This window comes from Puntigrus tetrazona, chromosome 22, assembly GCF_018831695.1.
Source record: "Puntigrus tetrazona isolate hp1 chromosome 22, ASM1883169v1, whole genome shotgun sequence".
NCBI classification, from domain to species: Eukaryota; Metazoa; Chordata; class Actinopteri; order Cypriniformes; family Cyprinidae; genus Puntigrus; species Puntigrus tetrazona.
The window spans coordinates 5,184,827-5,207,680 of NC_056720.1; the positions used below are offsets into that span (position 1 = coordinate 5,184,827).

Below are 22,854 nucleotides of genomic sequence, written 5' to 3' on the forward strand. Positions count from 1 at the left end.
TTGGAGACCTGCTTTAAGATAAAGATCCCCTACTCTCTGAATGTATGCCTGAGCATCTCAAAACGAGATCTGTTCACTGATCTAATAGCTTCAGTGTGTCTCGGTTCTTGTGGGGTTTTTTTTTTACTCATCTTCTGTTTAGACTCTACAGGCAACAACAGCACTGACAAAACCTCTCCCTTCTTGTCAAACCACAGCCTTCAACGGAAGAACAAGTTTGCACATCAATTCTATGTTTGTGCTTCTCCTTTATACTGCCTAAACCTTTTTTTTTTTTCTTTTTGGCACTTTGAGCTCCATTGACCACATCCTGTATAGTTGTTTGACTTTATCTCAGCACACGCAAATTGAACGTTAATGCTGTTATTGCGTATTTAATGAGATTTTAAAGTTCTTTAAAGTATTTTTATTAATGCAATTATAATTATACATTTCTGGGAAGACAACACTATTGTGCAGTTTTATTATTTTTGTTGATTTGCTATGTTTTATTATTGTTGTATAGTTATTTAACATAATATGAAATTGTTATTATTATACTTACTACACTGCAGTCACACATTATTTTTTGTGTCTCAAAGTGGATGCTGGTCTCACTCCTGGAAAGCCCCCTAGTGTCGAAACGTTAATATCCTACATTATCTATTACATAATTTCTCCAGAAGATGGCAACAAACGATTGTGTTTTGCTGTGTCTCACTCTTTAAAAAGCATTTTTAAAAAGCCACCCCTCCAAACGCATTTTCTGCAGCGGATGTGGACATAAGTGTATGGCTCCATATAAAGGCATTAATATTGTTTTAATGTCTGAGTCAGCTTGCTTTTATTGTGTGTGTGTGTGTGTGTGTGTGTGTGTGTGTGTGTGTGTGTGTGTGTGTGTGTGTGTGTGTGTGTGTGTGTGTTTTAGTCATAATTCAGAATGAAAGGGAAATCAAATGCATAGGGAATATGGACAGAATCACTGTTTTGCATCTGATTTATTTAGTTTGTATTCAAAGCTGTCTTATACGTAACTATACAGTATGTTCGCTGTGTAAGTGCACATAGGCTAGTTAAGTTTTTATATATATATATATATATATATATATATATATATATATATATATATATATATATATATATATATATATATATATGCATAGGATATAGGAACGAAAAAGATTTTATCTCAAAACAGAGTGCCAGGGGTACAGGCATGACCTATAATTACATAATAATGGAATTCAAAAATAAATTGATAACAACTAATAGTAATACGAATTAATTTGGCTGCACCGATGTCGCGCGTCTTTGGCGCTATTTGGCAAAACAGCTGTGTCCAATCTGAAAAGGCCGTGATCGATCACACCAGAACAGCGCTAATCAGCGTCTTCAGTATTAGGCTCGGATCCTGCAGCGCAGACAGGCGAGGTTAAGGCTGGAGCTGGAGCTCCCTGGGTCTCTGAGTTTCGGCTGTCGACAGGATGGAGGCTCGGGTGTGCTGCTCGTTCGCTGCCGTTTTGTTGTGTCTTTGCCTGAGCGCCGTGCACGCCAACGGACGTGTCGCACGTGAGGTCTTTTAGTTCAATACACCGCGCGAAGAAATGTTAAGAAGTGATATTAGGCCTCCTACGCAGTTGCCAAATAGTCTAATACGAAGTTTAGCTATCTAAAGCTTAAGTACTTATGTGTATGCTGTATGTTCTGTACAGTGACACAATGATGAATGTGGACTCTTTATAAAAGTTAAAGGAACTGTTCGTTTGGCTAAAGAGCGGTCACCAGGGCCTGGTGTGACCATAACTACGCAAAAGTGCATGTATATGTGTATATATCTCCCTCTCTCTCTCTATCTGCCATATTGCAGTGATTGAGTCTTGGTTCGTGTGTGTGTGTATAACAGAGAAGCCAGGAGTGTGTCCAAGCAGCAACCTCAGATATTGTTTCAGGAGTCAGAACCTCTGTTTTCAGGACCGCAACTGTTGGGGTGATCTGAAATGCTGCAACGATGGATGTGGAAATCGCTGTATGCCTCCGTATAGAGGTTTGTTTGGGGTGGTGGTGGTGGTGGAGTTGGTGGTGGTTCTTCATTGATCTGGTTTCTCTATCATATTTGTACAACAGAAAAGCCAGGAGTGTGTCCAAGCAGCTACCCCAGATATTGTTTCAAGAGTGAGAATCTCTGTTCCCAGGATGGTAACTGTCCAGGTCATCTGAAATGCTGCAACGATGGATGTGGATTTCATTGTGTGGCTCCATATAGAGGTATTTAACCTTAAGACCCAATTACATTTTGGTTTAAATTAATTTGCATATTAATGTGTTTCTGGGGCATCATAATGAGAACGGTGTAAAAATGTTTCAGAATACTGAAATATAATTTTTCATACTTGTAAATACATAAACATGCTTTTGGTCCCGGTGTCCTTATGAGATGTATGAAATCTATATGTGCCAAGAGTGTCACTAAATTAATTTTAGACCTTTTTTTGAAGACAAAGTAGAAGGATTGTTTATGGTGAAACATCCAAACATTTGGTATCTCTAACATCCAGACTTAAAACTATGACTTGAAATAATGACTTGGTTCCAAATTAATGTCCATTTCATACACATGAGAACACAGGGTTATGCGGTAAAGCGGTTGTGGTGTTCTTCAAGTCATGTAGTGATCTGGTATCTGTATCATGTGTTTGTGCAACAGAAAAGCCAGGAGTGTGTCCAAGCAGCTACCTCAGATATTGTTTCAGGAGTGAGAATCTCTGTTCCCAGGATGGTGGCTGTTCAGGTCATCTGAAGTGCTGCAACGATGGATGTGGAAATCGCTGTATGCCTCCATATAGAGGTTTGTTGGTGGTTGTGGTGGTGTTGCTTCAGCAATCTGGTTTCTCTATCATGTGTCTATCCAACAGAAAAGCCAGGAGTGTGTCCAAGCAACAAGCAAATATATTGTAAAAGGAGAGTGAATTATTGTTCTCAGGACACTAGCTGTCCTGGTGATCTTAAATGCTGCAGTGATGCATGTGGAAGTCAGTGTATGCCTCCAAATAGAGGTATGTAAATGTGCGTGTCTTTGTTTTCACATGTAGTGCGAGTCATTTAGTGATCTGGTTTTTCAAATTTATTTATTTATTTTTTTATATAGCAGAAAAGCCAGGAGTGTGTCCAAGCACTAACCTCAGGGTAGGAATCTGTGCTGAGATGTGTTCCCGTGACGGTGACTGTCCAAACAATCAGAAATGCTGCAGCAATGGATGTGGACGGGAATGTATAGCTCCATTTTAAAGGCATGTTATATTGACGCTTGGGTCCTCTGACGCGCACAGACATGGTTTGTCTATTTTATCGTTTGAAATCTACCTGAATTTAGCCCAAAGCACAACTTCAAGCAAGGCTCTTCAGCCTTAGAACGCAAGTCTCTCTAAAAGTAGAACTTGTGGTTCGTGCTTCGAGTGTTTTGTAATGTGCTTGAATGCCTTTTTAAACGAACCGAATGATGCTCTCACCATTCAGTGAGACCAGGTCTTTATCTCAAACCAACTGTGTGCTGAGATCTCTTCCCATGACTACCTGTGCCTAAGCTAACCATGCTGACGTAACCACTGAAAACAAGACCATGATTGTTATAAATAAATCTAATTTTGTAAACTTCTGTCATTCGTTTTTCAAGAAGAGACCACTTTAAGATGTTCTTAGCATTTTAGCTGTATGGGCTAGCTTTCTATTTTTGTGAAATCTCTACACCGAGGCCTACATGAGGGTGCTTTGCATATAAAGTATTAATGCCATGTAGGTGGGGGACAACAAGGGAGCAGCGTTACTAAGAGTTGATTTAGGCCAACTGTACAATGGCGCAGTACATCATGACAAATGCCCTCTCATTACTGACACAGTTTTAACAATTTGCCCTAAAATGTGGACAGACTTTAGCTATCATTCTAAACTATTTGAAAAAATTGCTGCACTGACTGCCTGTATTCAAGATCAATATAAACTAGGGACATTTGCTTGTTCAATGGTGAAAATATCATGGAAAATCACTAATCAACAGGGAAAATGTTTTTCTTTTTAATAATTGTTGTGGGTACAGTTTTGAGAATCAAACTTAGCCTAGTTTTCAGTACAATTCCAAGCAAAAGACCATGAGGAGGAAAAACCTCATGTCAAAACTGAAGCTGAATATTTTAGATAAGCAGGAGCTCTTAAGCTACACCGGACAATACACAGCAGTGAGAAGGATCACGTGTGCTTCGATTGTGGGAAGGCCTTTGCCGTGTTAGAAACTGCACCTGAGAACTCGCACTGGAGAAAAACCTTCCGAGTGTTCACACTGTGACATGAGATTTAAAAAATGGCCGTTTCAGCAGAAGAAACATGAGAGGATCCACACTGGAGAAAAGACGTACGCGTGTGATCGATGTGGGAGGAGTTTTACGCAAGCATACGGTCTTAAAACTCATCTGTCATCACATTCAGAAGAAAGAGGATTTAACTGCGATCGGTGCGGTAAAACATTCGCTTTGACGGCGTATTTGAAGAAGAACCTGAAAATTCATTCAGAAGAGAAGCCTCACTTGTGCACTTTGTGTGGAAAGAGCTTTTTATGGCTGAATGATTTAAAATTGCACCAGAAAAGAGACAGCGGTTCGAAGGATCACACATGCTTTCAGTATGAGAAGACCTTTAGGACAGATAATTCACACTGGGTTTACACTGTGGCAAGATTTTTGCCTACTGCTTGTGCTAACATTTATTTTGTGGTTTTGTTTTGTCTGGCTCTGTTACTGTCTCTCAAAAACTAATATTGAACTTCCAAGATCCCAAAACTTACCCATAAATTAAGTTGGGTGGTAATTGAGTATGTAAAACGGACATCTTACAGATGTTTATGAGATGTTCCCGATTAATTTTTATTAATTTGTACAAAGTGTTTTGTGTTTTTAAAAATACTTATTTAATTGTATACTGGATCAATTTAAAACGGCAGAAACGGATCATCCGTCAAAATCTTTATTGGAGGAAAGTTGGGAGACAGTAAAATCAAGTAGATGAATCAAGTTTTACATGGTAAGAAACTAAGTGGGCTTCAGAAATGTCACCAAATAATATACTTTTTTACAACAACCTTTACATTTTCTATAGTTCCTCCTTCATGGGATTATTATTAAAAAAAGTAATGCCTAACTAATTTCCCATGTGTTCAATGGTATCACTTATTAGTCCAATCAGTTAGAAATAAATAGTAAAGCCTTCTTTGATTTGTATCAGAGAGACAGGATTGATAAGTAGAATGTAAAACTCCGGAGCAGAAGGTGGCGGTAATGCACAGTATGCCATTAAAAACCAAGAAGAAGAAGAAAACCCTTGCACTCACTTTCTTATTCAGTATTGAGCCAGCGTTGAGGTAAGTCATGTTACTCTCTGTGCTTTGTGTATTTATAGTCATAGAAATAAAAAAGCCAACAATGTCAGGATTTTTGTGCTTTATATGCAATACTTTTATTAGTCAAAATATGAACCAATGTGAATATAGTCATGTGTGTAATCTATTAAGAACATGGGTTCTCTGCATGTAAGGAAGCCTTAAAACTGTGTATCAAGTGTATGAAATGTATTGCACAAGCCTTGAGGAAAAACTATATAGAGTGTGGTGTTTGTTCATATTTTCTATATTCATGTGTTAGAGGTGTAACTGTGGTGTTATCTGCCAGAAGAATAGACTTATAGCCGATAGAGAATATAGCCGAGAAGTGTTTTCCAGCTGTCTCTGTTAAGACTTGGTCTATATATTTAATACAATTGTCCTTATGTGTAAAATAGATAGAAGGGGCCCCACCTCGTGCCATGGTAAAGAAAGAAGCCCTTTTACATATAATTCAATTCAGGCCTCTTCACTATGCAGGCATGTGACACAGGCATGATTATAATGGAAGAATCACGTGATATATAAATGGCGAGATTCACATTCATTATACTTGTGCTATCATCTTATATTTATATAATAGATAAATAGAAATGAATGCTTAAATGTGTAATTTTGCATAAAAAAAACTAACACAAACTGATTTATTTTTGATTTCGGCAGATCTGCTCCACCTGCAACTGATTGAAAAGGAGAAAAAATAAGTGGAGAACCATCATGGGAAGTATTTGAGATGAGTTTTTCCCATACAAACACTCTTTAATTACATCTGCATTCTCGTTCTGGAGAAAAAGATTGAACTCGGATCAGTGCAGCAAACAATTTCTTAGGCGAGAATCCCTAAAGAACCGACTGAAAGGTCATAGAAAGGAAACGTCTCGCCCGTTTTCAAGGGTTTTTCACTGATAGTTTATTTTAAATTACACCAGACACAGCGGTGTGATGGATCATGAATGCTTTGATTGTGAGAAGACCTTTCCCACAGCTGATGAACTGAAGGATCAGCAGAGAACTCGCACTGGAGAAAAGTTTTACAAATGTTCACACTGTGACAAGAGATTCAGTCTTCAAGGATCTCTGAAATCTCACGAGAGCATCCACACTGGAGAGAAACCTTACTATTGTTCACACTGTGACATGAGATTTAGTCGGTCAGAAAATCTGAAAAATCATGAGACAGCTCACACTAGAGAAAATCGTTACAAGTGTTCACATTGTGACAAGATATTCTGTTCATCAGCGTATCTGAAAGTACACGAGCGGATCCACACTGGAGAGAAACCTTACCGTTGTTCACACTGTGACGAGAGATTCAGTCGTAAAGAATCTCTGAAATCTCACGAGAGCATCCACACTGGAGAGAAACGGCACGCTTGTCAGTGCGAAAAGAGTTTTGCACATGCAAATACTCTTAAATCACATCTGCGTTCTCATTCTGGAGAAAGACCAGTGATCAGTTTACTGTGATCAGTTCAGAAACTCTTTTTTTTACAGGCAGCGTGCTGAAGGACCACCTGAAAATCCATACGCAGGAGAAGCCTCACGTGTGCTCTTTGTGTGGAAAGAGTTTTAGTCAGCGGAGCGCTTTTAGAATGCACCAGAAAAGACACAGCGGCGTGAAGGATCACATGTGCGCTCATTGCGAGAAGACCTTTTTCACGTCTGAAAAACTGAAGTTGCACCAGAGAACGCACACTGGAGAGAAACCTTACAAGTGTTCACACTGCGACAAGAGATTCAGTTCGTCAGCGTATCTGAAAACACACGAGAGGATGCACGCTGGAGAGAAGCCGCATCACTGCCCTCCGTGTGAGAAGAGTTTCGCAAGTTCACGTTCTCTAATACGGCATATAAAAAACGCATGTCTGAAATCGAAGTAGTTCTTCTTCAGATCGAGCCCTTTCCAGTCTATAGCTGCGTCCTCCCCAAACAAGAGAAAAGCAATGCATTGAGCAATAAAAGCTCTCTTTCGTATAAATCGCCCTCCAAAAAAGCATTTATCTATTTAGTCACAGTCGACAAAGTTCATCTTGAAGACCAGCAGGCCTACCAAAGGAACAACATAGCTAAGAATGAAATCATCATGCTTTGTTTTATTCACATATAAATGAAAAGTGAAATGGCTGGCCTTTACAGTATGCTACAAATATATAATGTCTAATGTTGTATTATTTAGTTAATTTCCTGGAAAAGCCTCATTTGAGCAATTGCGTAGCTGAAGCGTATAGTTGAGGAAGTTATGTGGTTTATTAAGAAAGGCACCACACGCGCTATTGTAGTTGTTATGTTTAGAAAATGGTTTGAGTAACCACCACACTTGCTGTTTTAAGCATTTATTAAGAAAACGGTTATAACGTGTACTAGTAAGAGCATAGCTAGAGATGAGCTTGAAAAGAAGTGAAGACGGCAGAACAGAGAATACCAAAGACAGAAAACGTCAACTTCTCATGATCTTTATGAAGTGACTGAAGTGCGATGATGAAATCACACCCAGCACCGACACCATCTCTGATAACGCTTTCTCATATTTATACTTTATTTAGTCTTTGTACAGTGGTTATATAATATTGTTTAATATTTGTACTGCCTACTCAATTAAAGCGGGACCGATTTGATTTACTTCATCTAACCTGAAATAAATAAAATTATGTAGAAGGTGTATTTATTTTTGGCGTACCATGAACTCTAGTATTGTGCTGTCACAATTTAGTTTGTTATCACAACCCCATACCATTTTTTTTTATATATAGAAATGCTAAATAAATATTGTGTGCCAAAAACGTAACTCTTATGAATAGCTCTTTTAACATAAAAAAGTTGGCAGAAGATTTATGTCGTTAAAGCAAGTTGTCGCTCCAAACTGTCTATTTGATGCTTTTTTTCTTTGCCAAAATAGATCATAAATTGACCAAAGATATTGTACTTCCAGAATTTAATAAAATTCATTATATAATTATTTAAAAAAAATTGAAGATTCATTATATATACGTATTGCTCTGGTGCTTAACTGTTTTGTAATATTTGTTGTTTATTATTGCAATAAAGTTTTTTTTATAACTTTTTAATATTTTTTTTATAAACTTTACGTAACAATAATCAACATGTCTGTGTCTTGGGACTATGAATTACCAATTTCATTCAACAGATAAAAACGACTAATGATAAAACGAATTGCTTTGATAGTTCACTTATGCTATTTTATTTTAGTTTGTACTTTCTGATTCAGTGATTCAGTTTTGGAATCACAGTTTTACAGGAAAGTGTTTATATTCTTCTTTTTTTTGAGAATCGTCTTCTTAATCATTATCATCATCAGATATAATGCATTTATTCATGTAAGCTCTGATCATTTTTTATCTGCTCTCGTATGAAATTGTGCATGCAATGTGTCCGTGCGCCGTGCGTCATGCGCGCGCCCGAGTAGCAATGTCGACGCTTGTGTCCAATCCCCCAAAAAACCCGTAATCCAGCACACCTGAGCAGTGCTAATCAAGTTCTGCGATAATAGGCTCCAAACGCGCAGCGCAGACGGGTGAGTTCCTGGGCTCGGTTGCTCCTGGATGTCCGCGCTGCTGTGAGATAACCGGTCGAGAAGATGACAGCTCGGGTGTGTGGCTCGTTGACTGCTGTTCTGTTGTGTCTCTCCGTATATTTGAGCGCAGCGGACGCCGACGGACGCGTCATAAGTGAGGCCTTTTAACGTCATTGCACGGCGCCAATTTTTTTTGAAAATATATAGTGCACATAAGTGAACGGACACGTGTTAAAACAAACATGCACCTTTGCACCAAACGTGCACCTCTGTTTTATGTTGATTGTATTTTTTTTTTTAGTTCACTAAACCACAATGTGCAGGCTATATGGTGTTTTATACAAAGATGTGATGATGAATGGGATTTCTTTGTTTAAAAATAAAAGGAGCTGCTCACTGGTGGTCCCCAGCAGGACAGTCCTTTGGTGCCCCAGGTCCTGGTGTGACCGCACTAGATGCGCTGCCTGTAGTACAGCCCTGGTTACCAGGTATGTGTGTCTGCCATTACTGCTGACCTCCTTTTTGTTCGTTTGCCAAATAATTTGCACATTGCTTAAATGAGCCTTTCTGGTGTAAAACGTCAAATGCATGAACTTCTATTCCAAATGTCAGTTGGGAAGGTGCATGAGATGTTTTATGCTAATAATGTGTGCGTTAATTTAGTTGTGGGGAATGAAGTTTGAGAACCTTTTGAACGACTATGCAGGGGTTTAATGAGGTCTTTGGGGTGTGTGTGGTGATGGAGTGGTTTCTCTCATGCGTTTAACAGAAAAGCCAGGAGTTTGTCCAAGCAACAACCTAGCAGGAATCTGTGTTGTGCGTGAGAATCACTGTTTCCATGACAGTAACTGTCCGGGTGATCAGAAATGCTGCAGCAAAGGATGTGGACGTCAGTGCATGGCTCCGTATAGAGGTATTTAAATGGAGGTATTAGTGTTTGTAATGCAGCGAGTCGTTTAGTGATCTGGTTTCTCTATCATGTTTCTGTGTAGCAGAAAAGCCAGGGGTGTGTCCAAGTAGCAACCTTAGATGTATTCGTAGTGAGAACCTCTGTTCCCAGGACGGTAACTGTCCGGGTGATCAGAAATGCTGCAACAATGGATGTGGACTTCATTGTATGCCTCCATATAGAGGTTTGTGTGGTGGTAGTAGTGGTGGTGCTGGTGGTGGTGTTTGTTCAGTGATCTGGTTTCTCCATCATGTGCTTGCACAACAGAAAAGCCTGGAGTGTGTCCAAGGAAGACCCTTGAATTAGGAGCTTGTATTGAAATGTGTTCCCATGATGGTGACTGTCCGAATGATGAGAAGTGCTGCAGCAATGGATGTGGACATCAGTGCATAGCTCTTACTAAAGGTATGTTCTACTAATGCACTGGTCACAATTTTCTGCATTACAGTCATTCATTGATCTGGTTTGTCACGCGTTTATACAACAGACAAGCCAGGAGTGTGTCCAAGCAACAACTTCATACGTTGTATTTGGAGTCAGAATCTCTGTTACCAGGACAGTAACTGCCCAGATGATCTGAAATGCTGCATTGATGGATGTGGAAGTCGGTGTATGCCTCCATACAGAGGTACTTAAATGACATTAGTGTGTCTTTTTTTTGTCTTCACATGCAGTGCAAGTTCAGTAATCTGGTTTCTGTCATGTGTTTGTACAACAGAAAAGCCAGGAGTGTGTCCAAGCAGCTACCCCAGATATTGTTTCAGGAGTGAGAATCTCTGTTCCCAGGATGGTAACTGTCCAGGTCATCTGAAATGCTGCAACGATGGATGTGGATTTCATTGTGTGGCTCCATATAGAGGTTTGTTGGTGGTCGTGGTGTTGGTGGAGGTGCTGTTAGTTTAGTGATGTGGTTTCTCTATCACGTGTTTATACACTAGAAAAGCCAGGAGTGTGCCCAAGCAACAGCCTCTTACGTTGTATTTGGAGCCAGAATCTCTGTTCCCAGGACGGTAACTGTCCAGATAATAAAAAGTGCTGCACTGATGGATGCGGAAGTCGGTGTATGCTTCCATATAGAGGTATTTAAATTTTTATATTAGTGTAGCGTGTGTCTTCATTCAGTGATCTGGTTATCCTGTTTTTGTAACAGAAAAGCCAGGAGTGTGTCCGAGGAGGTTCCTCGGTGTAGGAATGTGTAAGAAGTTGTGTGTTGATGACACCGACTGTCTGGGCAACGGGAAATGCTGCAGCACAACGTGCGGACGTGATTGTACAGCTCCTCGTAAAGGTGTGATGTACTGATGCTTGGGTCCCCAACACGCACCGTTTTTGAGGTTTGTTGCGGTTTTCTCATTTCAATGGTAAATGAATTTGTCCCATAGCACCATTTTAAGCAAGCTGTTTTTCAAAATAAGATTTAATACTGTGGGTACACTTGCTGTAAAGCAAGAGTTGTGGTTCTTGGTTTTGTTGCTTTTACACCTAAATGAGTAGACTGATTGTTTTATCCATGCAGTGAGGCCTGGTCTACGTCTCAATCCAAATATGTGCTGATGATCAATATCCTGCCAGACCAAGTATTGCACCACCAGTGGCCATGCCTGCAGATAACCATGCTGATTTGGACATCATTCGGGAAAGGTCCTCGCCTAGATACTTAATGGCTTTCTTTTCATACTACAGTTGGATACTTTTTTTACCTTCAAATAAATCAGTTCAGTGAAAGCTTCAGTGCTGGCTATTTTATTTTTTTTTTTAAACCAAAAGTTCTTTTTGTGGAGACTCTATTTTTGAATCCTAATTTTGATTAGTTGCCCACATACTTCATCCTTATTTCCTACGAACACAAGAATTTATGGAAGAAAATACAGGTTTGAAATGACTTCCATACACCATGAAATTCATACTGGAGAAAAACCATACTCATGTGATCAATGTGCGAGGAGATTTAAGCAAGCACACTTAAAGTTACATCTGGAGAAAGATTGTATAATTCCAGATCACCCTGAATGACTTCAAGGGAGATGCCTCAAATTTGTGCGTTGCATGGAAAGGGCTTTTCAGGTCTGGATGGTTTTAGACTGCACCAGAGAAGAGACGGCGGTGTGAAAAATCACATGTGCTTTGATTTGTGGGAAGACCTTTTTATATTAGAGAGGCTGAGGAGAACACACGTGATCAATGTTTCAAGAGTTTTGCAGATTTTACTTATCACGTTTCTGTTTCGTGACAGATTTATGATCTGTTCAAGGATACGAAGGGGAAACCTCATCTTTTCTTTGAAGAAAAGTTTTACTCCAGAAGGGGGTTTCAGAAAAGTGAAAGAATCAAATGTGCTTTGATCGTGGGTATATATGTAATATGTAACGCTTACACATGATCTGAAACATATTGGTTCCACAAGATTTATATATGTATGTGACAAGAACGGACACAAAAAGTTGAGAAGTTGGATTGTAAAGAATGAAATCTTAAGTAAAAAAGAGGTACATAATAGCAGCAGAATAGTTAAGACCTGACTTTCAGGAGAAGTGTTGTACATTTAATATTAGTAGCATCAGAGCAGTATAATAAACATACATGCATACATGAACGACCTCCAAGAAAAGAAACAAACTCAGGGGACAAAGAGCTCAACTATAGCAGACGCCATCTATTCATTCTGTTAAATTGTAATAAAGGTTTTGAGAGAAATTATTTCAGTTGGTGGCGCTAATGCACCTAAAGCTAGTCTGCTAACCTCCAATAAACCGAAGAGAAGAAGCCATCACGGTTGCCCTCACATTCGTTGTGTTGAGGTAAGTTAAGCTATTAAAATATGCTTTGTGCATTTACAGGAAGCAATGTTTTGTGTGTGTGTGTAGGAGGACTGCAGGAGAGTAAAATGTGTACATTGTGTATGGGGGACTGTATGAAAAGTATTGATCACGCCTTGAGGAAAAACGAGCGTGCAGACACAGGCTACGTTTACACCACAATGTGTTGCAGTATTAAAGTTTTTTTTCCCTTGCGTTTTCAGAACGATTCGCGTTTACACGTATCCGCGAAAACGGCCCAAAAAGCGTTCGGCGCTGATTTAACTAGCATTTGCCTTAGATGATGGGTCTCCGGTGTTGGCTGTATTTGTTGAAATAAATCCACACTTTGCTGAAGAAGCGTTAGCAAACTCTTCAGCAGCAACAACAAAAAAAAATCGTGTACTGCGCCATAATGTTGTTGTTTCTTCTTCTTTAATGTTATGGCTGTTGGCAAACCAGCTAATGATGCGTATTTCGCCACCTACAGGGATGTATGCATTCATTTCAGGATAAAATGAAAGTAGGGGAACACACACACACCAAGAAAATAAATTCAGCTAAATAACTGTTGCTTAATTTATTTATTTTTTGCTAGAGCTACCGGAAAAACGGTTTATGCTAGTTAAGCTGGGATGCTAGTTTAAGATGGCCCTTTTTTTTTTGCTGGTCTTGTGGTCCAGCAAAAGTACCATCTTAAACCCAACGCGTACTACGCCTGTGCACCATTTTCAAAGATTAACATTTTGGGAGTTTACGCGGAAATGGTGGCGTTTTAAAAAAAAAACGTTCTCCTTGAAACCCGCTTTCGATTTCTTAAACGCTGTTGTAGTGTAAACAAATACGCAAAACCCATAAAAATGTCCGTCATCTAAACAGCCCTCCACACTTCTGGCTTTGATCTTAAAACTTTGAGAGATTTCTCAGAGAACCTCCGGAGCCTTTTTCAGGAAGCAGACAGGATAGGATAAAGGAAGAGGCCTCATACACCGCTTTATCGAATGGTGCAGCTTTACCTCAACATGCGTGTCGTGTCACATTCCTTTCTCAAGCAGGCCTCTGTAATCAAATATGATTATAATAGTAGAATAACTTGAAATGCATAGAATGTGTGAATTAGCATCAGTCCCTCCACTGTAGATAATAGACATTAAAGCATAAATATAATTTAGTATATAAAAACAAAACACAGAACGATCTGCTCCTTCTGCCACTTCAGATTACTTTAAATGAAGCTCCTCCCATGGAAATTCTCCATTAAACACTGTGCCATTGGTCTATGAGTGAATAAGGTAGAGTTTGTGAAGATCACTGAAGCCACTTTATGAGTTTCCATGCAATTGATTTTATTTTAAAAAGGTTGTGTAACTTTTGTCTACTTTCTGCTATTACTTCAAGGATCACGTTTAATTGAAACTAAGTATTTTTGCTTTTTAGGCCTGATTGAAAAAGAGAATGAGTGAAGAGGAGAACCACCATGTCTAAATTTGAGAAATATTTGACTTGGTCGCTTAAAAGAAGAGCCAAAAATCTTTGATCTGTCCTCGGTGTGGAAAGATTGTGGAAATTGAAGCTTTTCACACTGACGACGTCAGGTTTGGTGTTACTGTATATACAGTATATTATTCTTAAAATGCCTCGTACTTGTGTCTACCCGGGGTGCTGGAACTTGGATAAAGCAGTAAGATTACGAGTGTCGGGATCAATAAGAGATGGACAAGTAATGTTCCATAAATTCCCTGTAAACGATCCTTATCGATTGATGCTGTGGCTGTTAGCGATCAACTGCGACGTTAACACACCCCTGGAGAAAATTATAAAATTCAGGATATGCTCGGAACATTTCAAACTTGATGATTACAAGTCAAACGAGGGAACGAGAAGTCGCTTTCTGAAGTCGACGTCTGTGCCCGTGGCTTCGACGTTTTCGCACCAAAGAGAGGTACGTGTCGACTCGTAGAGCGTGATTTGAAATGTATATTTGTATAAGAAATTAATGAATGGAATTCTCAGCCTAGTCTGACCTTACCAGCAGAAGATGAGGACACAAAGGACCTGGAAGTGATTGAACGTTTAGTGAGCGATCCAGAGTCAACTCCAGTAAAACTAAAGAGCTTTGAACAAGATGAGGACACAGAGGCAGCTCTCGTTCTGATGCTAAAGAGTCCAACTTCAATTCCCAGTAGGAAATGTCCATCAACGTCTGGGACTTACATTGCCTTGCCTCCGATACGCTCCTGTTACTCAGTGAGTACTTGCAGAGTTTTCCAGATATTTTGCTGGTAGGGTTTAACTGAAATTGCTTCATAACAGTCGATTAAAATGTCATGCATGTTGACTTAATTTAAAGGCATCATTACGGTTTCCTGTTTTATGTAGGATAAACCCCCACAAACCAGCACAGAATATGATGATCTGGACAGTACATTGCGGTCGACAGACAAGTGCGACGTCGATTTCGTTCCGTCAACCACACCAACCTCAACTCCAGCTTTTGAGGAAGACACAAAGGAAGGGATATTGGATGAAAGGAAATGGATTGTCAACGAGTCCAGCCTGATGGGATTATTCAAGAGATGCCAGGAGTGCGGAGCTATCATTACAGAAACGCAACAAATAACGAAAGGGAGCCTCATCCAGGTGCAGTGGGAATGTGAAAACAAACACAGGGGGAAGTGGACTTCATGTGCAGATGTTTGGGAATGCCTTTAAAGGGTTACTTCACCCTCTTTTATCGCTTACCCTCGTGTTGGTCCCTAACCTGCATAAGCTTTGTTTGTCTTTGAAACACAGTTTAAGATATTTTGGAAGTATTGCGACTGACGCATTGGCAAATGTTTGGACGGTTGCAAGCTTCCCGGTTCATATCCAAAATATCTTTAATGGCGTTCCAAAGACAAACAAAGCTTTTACGGGTTTGAAATGACATGGGGTTAAGAGATTACGTTTTAATTATGGGGTGGAGTAACACTTTTCGCTACACCAACTGTAGCGTTGCTGATTGGGCCGAGCTGCTCAGTTTATATGGAGCTCTTTTGCTTCCTTTTTATTCAGTCATACTGAAACGCGACCTACTGTGTTTGCGAACAAAACCAAATTATTTTGTAATAAAATAAAAAAGTTTGCAAAAATAAGTCTTATGGCTATTTCAAACACCAGTTTAGGATTGGAAAATAAATCCTCTGTTCAAGTGTACATATTTTGGACATTTTTGTAATATTAAACATGGCAAAGTTACACCAGTTAGTCCATTTCTATTTGTTATTTTTATTTAAACAAAGTGATTATTATTAGCATTTAAACTATTCATTTTACATCTAATTTTTAAATTTAAACGCACTCCCAAGTGCAGGTCTCAAAGCATGGACCGTTTCTATAGCAACCGGGAATCATATACATCTGTCTGAAAATAAAGAATCTTACTTTTTTATTATTACATTTAACCACGTGCAAGTCAGTAATGATGCACAGAATAACGTCTATAAAAAACATGATTAAAATTTAATTGAAAATTGCTATTTGTTGGTAAACACATACTAAGGCCAGTTATCCAGTTACGAAATTTGACTTTATTGCATGTTTGATTTTTAATGCTGCATACTTTTACAGTTTGCATGCTTTCTTGTAGGAGTATACTTTCTTATATATTGTGTATGTTTACAGTATTGTATATTAATGTCACCAAACACACATTCACGCCTGTTTGGTGTTGATGCGGATGAAGTTTCAGTATCAGTGATGGTGGGAGATTCTGTAAATCTACTCACTGATTTTAGTGAAGTACAGAGGGACAGTAGGATAATGGGTAGGAATAAATAGGAAATCAAGTTCTTTGGGTATTTGGAAGGCTTGTGGCTAAGTATAAAGAAGTGTACAGTAATATTTGGTAAAATACACTTGGAACAGTTTCCATTTTTAAATAGTAAAACATTTTAAATATATCAATAGTTCTATGCTCTACATACAAATATACTATTAGCAATACTACATACTTACATAAAACGTTATGAACAGCATTTTAAACACAGTAAAAAAAAAAAAAAAAAGTAGAAGAACAGGAAAAATTTACAAATTATGTTTTATATGCTGGAAGATGATTAATGGGGAAAGTTTTAACCGACAATTTAATTTCAACACCTTTCACTTCCTCATCCTCCCGTTTAAAACGCTGAATGAAAGCACACACACACAAATCGTAATTAACCGTTTTACAGACGAGGCTTAAGCATAGTCCTAGACTAAAATGTAAATCTGAGCTGTTTCAACGGTTTCAAACTTGCACTGACTGATCTAAAATATGACGGTGTCTTTGTTTTGTCTTGATGCATACCAGTGATGCTATTTTTTAAGGTATGTTCATAAGAAATTCTTTAAACGTCCTAATTGAACTACGGTATAATACTGGTTTAGGCTATGCCCTGTCTAATGAAACCGGGCCGATACGGGAGGTTGGTCAAGTCATTATTTTGCAATCACGGTAATTGTGATATGGCTGGAAAGCACCTAAACACACCTAAACAAGTTAATCGGGGACTTAAATATGAGGTCACTGGCCTACGGGCAATTGCGTTTCAGCGTTGGAGTTGCGTCAGACCTCCTTGGATCTTTAAAAACGCGATTTCGCGAAGCATTTCAAAACCCTCCTGACCTACAAGCAGGTTGAGAGGATGGCAGCACGGGTGTCCTGCTCGCTGATTGCTCTCGTGTTGTGTCTCGCCAAGGGACCTGTCACGGGTGAGGTCTTTTAACTTCATTGGCGTAAAGAAAATATTTGAACAAAAACCCATACAAAATTTGACCTGAGGCAGATGTCAGAACGTATACGAAGTTACTAGCCTAAATGACGAGTTATGTGTTTATAGTTTTCCATAGTACGAGAAAAACGCGATGACAAAGATGAGCATTGTTTATGTATTTATTTATTTTTTAGGAGACACTGATTTGGATAAAGAGTCGTTACTAGGTATGTATGCCATCGCTACTGTTTAACTACATTATTCAACTTAACATCGGAGCTAATTATAACTTACAATATTATTGAAGTATTACCTTAAAAGCCACTTGTGCAAACAGTCTAAAGGCTAAAGCGCTACTTTTTAAATGCTAATTAATACCCCTTTGAAATGTAGCTTCATAAGTGGTGTCATATTAATTCAACCAAAATGGTGCTCAACGGCATCCTACCCAACAGTGTTTCTTTGGCTCGTGATCATAGGGAACCTCATAGGGACTAATTATTTGATTGCATAACAGCAGTTAATATGTGTTTTGTACATCAGCAAAGCCGGGGATATGCCCAGAAAGCGATCTTGCAGAGGCAAGGTTAGGAGTGTGTGCCGAGATGTGTTCCCGTGACAGTGACTGTCTGAAAGATCAGAAATGCTGCAGCAATGGTTGTGGACATCAGTGTGTGCCTCCATATAAAGGTTTTTATTATTATATTATTTATTTATTTAGGTTTGTTGGTGGTCGTGGTGTTAGTGGAGATGCTGTTGGTTTAGTGATCTGGTTTCTCTATCACGTGTTTATACACTAGAAAAGCCAGGAGTGTGTCCAAGCAATGGCCTCATACGTTGTATTTGGAGCCAGAATCTCTGTTCCCAGGACGGTAACTGTCCAGATGATAAAAAGTGCTGCACTGATGGATGCGGAAGTCGGTGTATGCCTCCATATAAAGGTATTTAAATGATATTTATGTCTTCACATGCAGTGCAAGTCTCAATTGTAAGTCGCTTTGTATAAAAGCGTCGGCAAAATGACTAAATGTAAGTCATTCAGTGATCTGGTGTTCCCGTTGTGTGTTTGTAACAGAAAAGCCAGGAGTGTGTCCGAGGAGGTTCCTCAGTGTAGGAATGTGTAAAAAGTCGTGTGTTGATGACACTGACTGTACGGGCGATACGAAATGCTGCAGAACTATCTGCGGACGTGATTGTACAGCTCCACGTAAAGGTGCGTTATATTGATGCTTGGGTCCCCAACACGCATACACACGAGTTTTCTCATTCTCAATGGTATAAAGTAACTGAATGCGGCTCATAGCACCATTTCAAGCATGTGGCCTTTCAAAATTAAGATTAACACTTTGAATACATCTCTCTTTAAAAAGTAAAATTTGTTCATGCTTTTAAGTTAAAAAGTTGAAATCTGCTGAAGCTGATTGCCTTAAGTTGGCTTAACTTATTTTTTTTAATTTTTGTCTTGCAGTGTAAATGTGCGGACTGATTGTTTCAGCAAATATGTGCTGATGATCAGTATCCTACTAGACCAAGTCTTGCACCACCAGTGGCCATGCCTGCAGATAACCATGCTGATTTGGACATCAAGAAAAGCTCCTCGATTGTTGGTTGCTTTCTTTGCATGTTCTACTTGGTCACGTTTGCATTCAAATAAATCTGTTTAATGAAAGCATTTGTGCTGTCTTTTTTGTTAAATATGTTCCTTTTTGTTCTGTGGAAACGCTAGAGAATATATTTTGAGAAAAATCTCTTTCACCACCACCATTTGACGTGTTTTTTTTTTTTTTTTTTTTTTTTGGTTTCTTCAAACTATGAGGAAATAAATTATTGTGTAAAAGTTTATTTTTTTTGGATTGGCTAAAATGCTATATTTCCAGATCCTAAGATTTAAGCCTATATTTTAACAGAAAGGTACCTATGGAAAAGAAATACAGATTCTGTGCTATTTTAAGTCTTTAAAGTGGAATAAACCTGTTAATCGCGTTCTCCAGAATTTTGTTTCAATGGAAGTTGTTAAAAAAATGATTAGTGGCAACTCACTTGACCTGAACTTATATTTAGCGCAGAATCCGAATGATTTCCTATGTTAATTTAAAATTTTGTGTTTACATGATTTCAGTTTCAGCTTGAGCCAGACTTTTTTAAGGTCGCAGGTGTTTGAACCTCACTGCGCATGTACATAAGTTTAATATCTGTTCGCCTCATTTTTTTGTTGCTGTGACAGATGATGTGGAGTCCGTGTCGCTGATGGAGGGAGATTCTGTCACTCTACAGACTGGTGTTACTAAAATACAGAAAGATGATCAGATCCTGTGGAAGTTTGGAGATCGAGGCACCATCGTTGCTGACTTAAACGGCGCTGCTGGTGGAGAAACGTGGTTTGTCTGAATGATCAAACTAGAGACCTCACTTTCAGAAACATCCAAAGCGATCAGCACGGAAAATATGAAGCGGAGGTCATCTCCAGCAGTATGGTTTTACGCAGGATATTCCAAATAGCTTTTAGTGGTGAGTAAATCGGACTAAGATTCTGTTGATTTTGTGAACACTTGGTTTAAATGTTTAATTAACATTTATTATACAGTATATTAAATTGAACGAAAAATAACAAGTAAAGCAAAAACAAAAAAAAACCTTAAAGACTCTGAAAGATAGGTATAAACTAAAACTAAAAATAAATAAAAATGGCTTGCTGATGTTACTGGAAGAGAAATTGTATTATACATGTTTTAGCACAAATATAGACATTATATAGTATCTTTTGAAAGCTTACAATCTAGACTTTCGAATTATATGCATCGATATTGCATTTGTGTTACATGAAGTAAGATAATAACAAAACCTCCAAACGTGTTTGTCATTTCATTGATCTAACACACTATAGAGAATAATGATCAAAAACTGCTACAATGACAGTTACAATTACAAGTAAACAGTTTATACATTTAAACACAGATTGTTTACACATTTACACTGTTTTCATAATTACTTTCTTTTGAAAATAACACAATTTCATTTAAACATAAACATACTCAAATGAACGAAAACAAAACACAGTTTAACATTTTTAATATCTTTCTGATCGTTATCTTTGTCTTAAGTTGATGTCTGTTCTCTTCTCTCCTGTTCTGGATTTGATGTCATAAACCAAAACAACAATGGCAGCCACAGCAGCCACGCCCATCAAAGCAGAGACAACCAATCGGATCACAACTTCAGCAGTGCCACAATAGCGGACAGAGTCTGAGGAAAGACAAGAAATCTAGATCCAATCAGGTCAATACAAACAGCTATACTGAAAAAAATAAAATCACCTACTTGAAGATATCCAGTAGAATTCAGTGTTGGTGAGATGTCTGGTCTGGTTTCTGATGGGGTTGTTGATCACACAGCTGTAGGTGTTTTTCTCCTGATATTCCACCTCCAGAGGTAGAGAGAGACTGATGCTGAGATCAGACACACTGATGCTGGACAATAAACTGTTTCCTTTGTACCAGGAGAGAGTCACGTGACTCACGTTCAACACTGAACACAGAAAGATCCTTGATGATCTTTCAGATGATGAAGATTGTAAAGTGTCAATGAAGATTAGTGGAATAGGCAGAGGAGCTGGAAAACACAACATGCTTTTTAAAGATGCTTCCAGAATTGTTGACAATGATGTAGAATATTCTCAACGTATTAGATTACATAATAATCTACTCGCCATACACGGTGACTCTGTAACTCTTGAGTATCTCTGAGTTTCCGACCTTCATAGTTAGCTGATAAACTCCAGTGTGTTCAGTTGTGGTGTTTCTGATGGTGAGAGAGCCGGTGTGGTCCAGCTGCAGTCGGCCTCTGAATCTCCAAACATCATCATAATGTGTACCGTTCACTCCCTTGATTCTGGCGATTCGCTCTTCTCCGAACCTCCACTCAATCTTGTCATACCCTTTATCCGCAACGTCGCTTTTTAAAGTGATAGACTCTCCCTCCATCACTGATACCGTCTCCATAGCAACCAAACCTACAGAACACGTTTAAAAGATGTTGTAACACTTCACAATAACGTCCGGGTATCATGAACTAACAATGAGCAACATTTTAGTTTATAGTGAACAATGCACTGTTGAACATTACTGAAACATTATCATTATTGTAAATCAATTAAATTGATCGTTATTACACTTTGATTTCAGTGATGTCATAAAAAACATACCCTTACCAAGCAGATGAGAAAAATACAAACAAAACAAAGTAATCGCGTATGTCATTTTTTGAGATAAACCGCTTAGTTTTCGACTAGAACGTATCATTAATCCTGTTTTACTATCGTAGATACGACCTTTAAAAAACTCTCAAGATAGCGTGCCTCAGTGAACGCGCTCTATTCAGCAACAGCTTAGCCGGTTTCCTACTGTAGTTCCACATCCCAGTTAATGTTTTTTTTTAATATTACAACTATACTAAATCATTCTGTGACTCTCAGTATTTTGTCTTATGTTTTTTAACTGTTTTTTTAGACTACTAGCCAATCTTTTTGGCTTAAGACAAGATTTTTCTCCTCTTACACGTAGTGGTGGTTTTTTCAGTTTTGAATATTTCAATTTGTTTCAGTTTATTTTCAATCATTGTTTCAAAGGTAAAAATGTCTTTGTCTGCTCACCCGTCAATAAACCAGACACATGTAATAAGTAAACACTGTTAGCAGCCAGAGACGTTTGTCTACTCAACAGGAACCACGTTCATTTGGGTCGTTCTGCCATTAAACTGGCCTGAATTAAACTTAGTCCACAGCAGGTTTCATTCTGAGTCAGAAACAGAGCTCTTAGAATCTCAAAGGCATATAGTGGAAACAATATGCTTCTTGTAAGAGATTTTGTGTGTGTTTACTGTATTTATTACACATAGCAGTTATGGGAAGTCAGTTATGTTATCGGCAGGCTTTCTTCCATAAATCATTAATCCCAGACATTCAGACATAAAAAGTTATCATAAAAATGTCATAAAAAGTTCACTAGATTTTTTCTTTCTTTTTTGTGGTATGTTTTTTTCTTTCAGTTTTTCGTTTTGTGTCTCAGTTTTCACTTTTTTTTTACTTAGAATTCCAATCTTCAAAAATACCTGTTAATATAAAACCATACTTATCAAATGCTATCTGTTTTTTCTGATCTAACTCAGCAACATCATAGCAATAACCCCAGGTACCTGAACAACCTAAAATACTCGGACCTAAAATAATCAGGCCTAAAATAATCAGACCTAAATTGTGGTCTTACACTCATAAGTGTATATACATACAAACATAAAATTGTATGTGTATGTTTTACATGTGGACAGTGGATAAAGACTAACTGAAAATACAAAAATAAACCAAATTGTTTTCTGATTTGTTATCATCACTCCATAGTGTTTGTGATGTGAGAAAGAGTGATTTATCAGAGATGTACTCATGTAGA

General features: G+C 38.4%; 2 protein-coding genes across 8 annotated transcripts; both read left to right on the plus strand.

Moving 5' to 3' along the window:
• Nucleotides 1-1,363: 1,363 nt before the first annotated feature.
• LOC122327380 (WAP four-disulfide core domain protein 3-like) lies at nt 1,364-19,082 on the plus strand. Of its 7 annotated transcripts, none has more exons than XM_043222703.1 (10): nt 1,364-1,548; nt 1,847-2,023; nt 2,104-2,244; nt 9,929-10,066; nt 10,150-10,287; nt 10,370-10,510; nt 10,601-10,741; nt 18,214-18,354; nt 18,489-18,626; nt 18,882-19,082. In XM_043222703.1, the coding sequence occupies exons 1-10, from the start codon at nt 1,464-1,466 to the stop codon at nt 18,884-18,886; spliced, it is 1,245 nt and encodes a 414-aa protein (XP_043078638.1). In that variant the 5' UTR covers nt 1,364-1,463; the 3' UTR covers nt 18,887-19,082. The 7 variants fall into 7 exon arrangements, with proteins under 7 accessions (XP_043078638.1, XP_043078643.1, XP_043078642.1 ...); XM_043222702.1 differs by lacking the exons at nt 18,214-18,354; nt 18,489-18,626; nt 18,882-19,082 and adding exons at nt 10,821-10,961; nt 11,033-11,216; nt 11,399-11,613 and having other exon boundaries at nt 1,373-1,548; XM_043222704.1 differs by lacking the exons at nt 18,214-18,354; nt 18,489-18,626; nt 18,882-19,082 and adding exons at nt 10,821-10,961; nt 11,033-11,216; nt 11,399-11,613 and having other exon boundaries at nt 1,376-1,548; nt 1,883-2,023.
• Nucleotides 12,011-20,873, plus strand: zgc:158320 (uncharacterized protein LOC780837 homolog). The gene is made up of 6 exons (XM_043222880.1): nt 12,011-12,680; nt 14,115-14,619; nt 14,691-14,924; nt 15,057-15,317; nt 19,638-19,921; nt 20,579-20,873. Exons 2-5 carry the CDS (start codon nt 14,311-14,313, stop codon nt 19,659-19,661), a joined length of 828 nt encoding a protein of 275 aa, XP_043078815.1. The 5' UTR covers nt 12,011-12,680; nt 14,115-14,310; the 3' UTR covers nt 19,662-19,921; nt 20,579-20,873.
• Nucleotides 20,874-22,854: the final 1,981 nt, after the last annotated feature.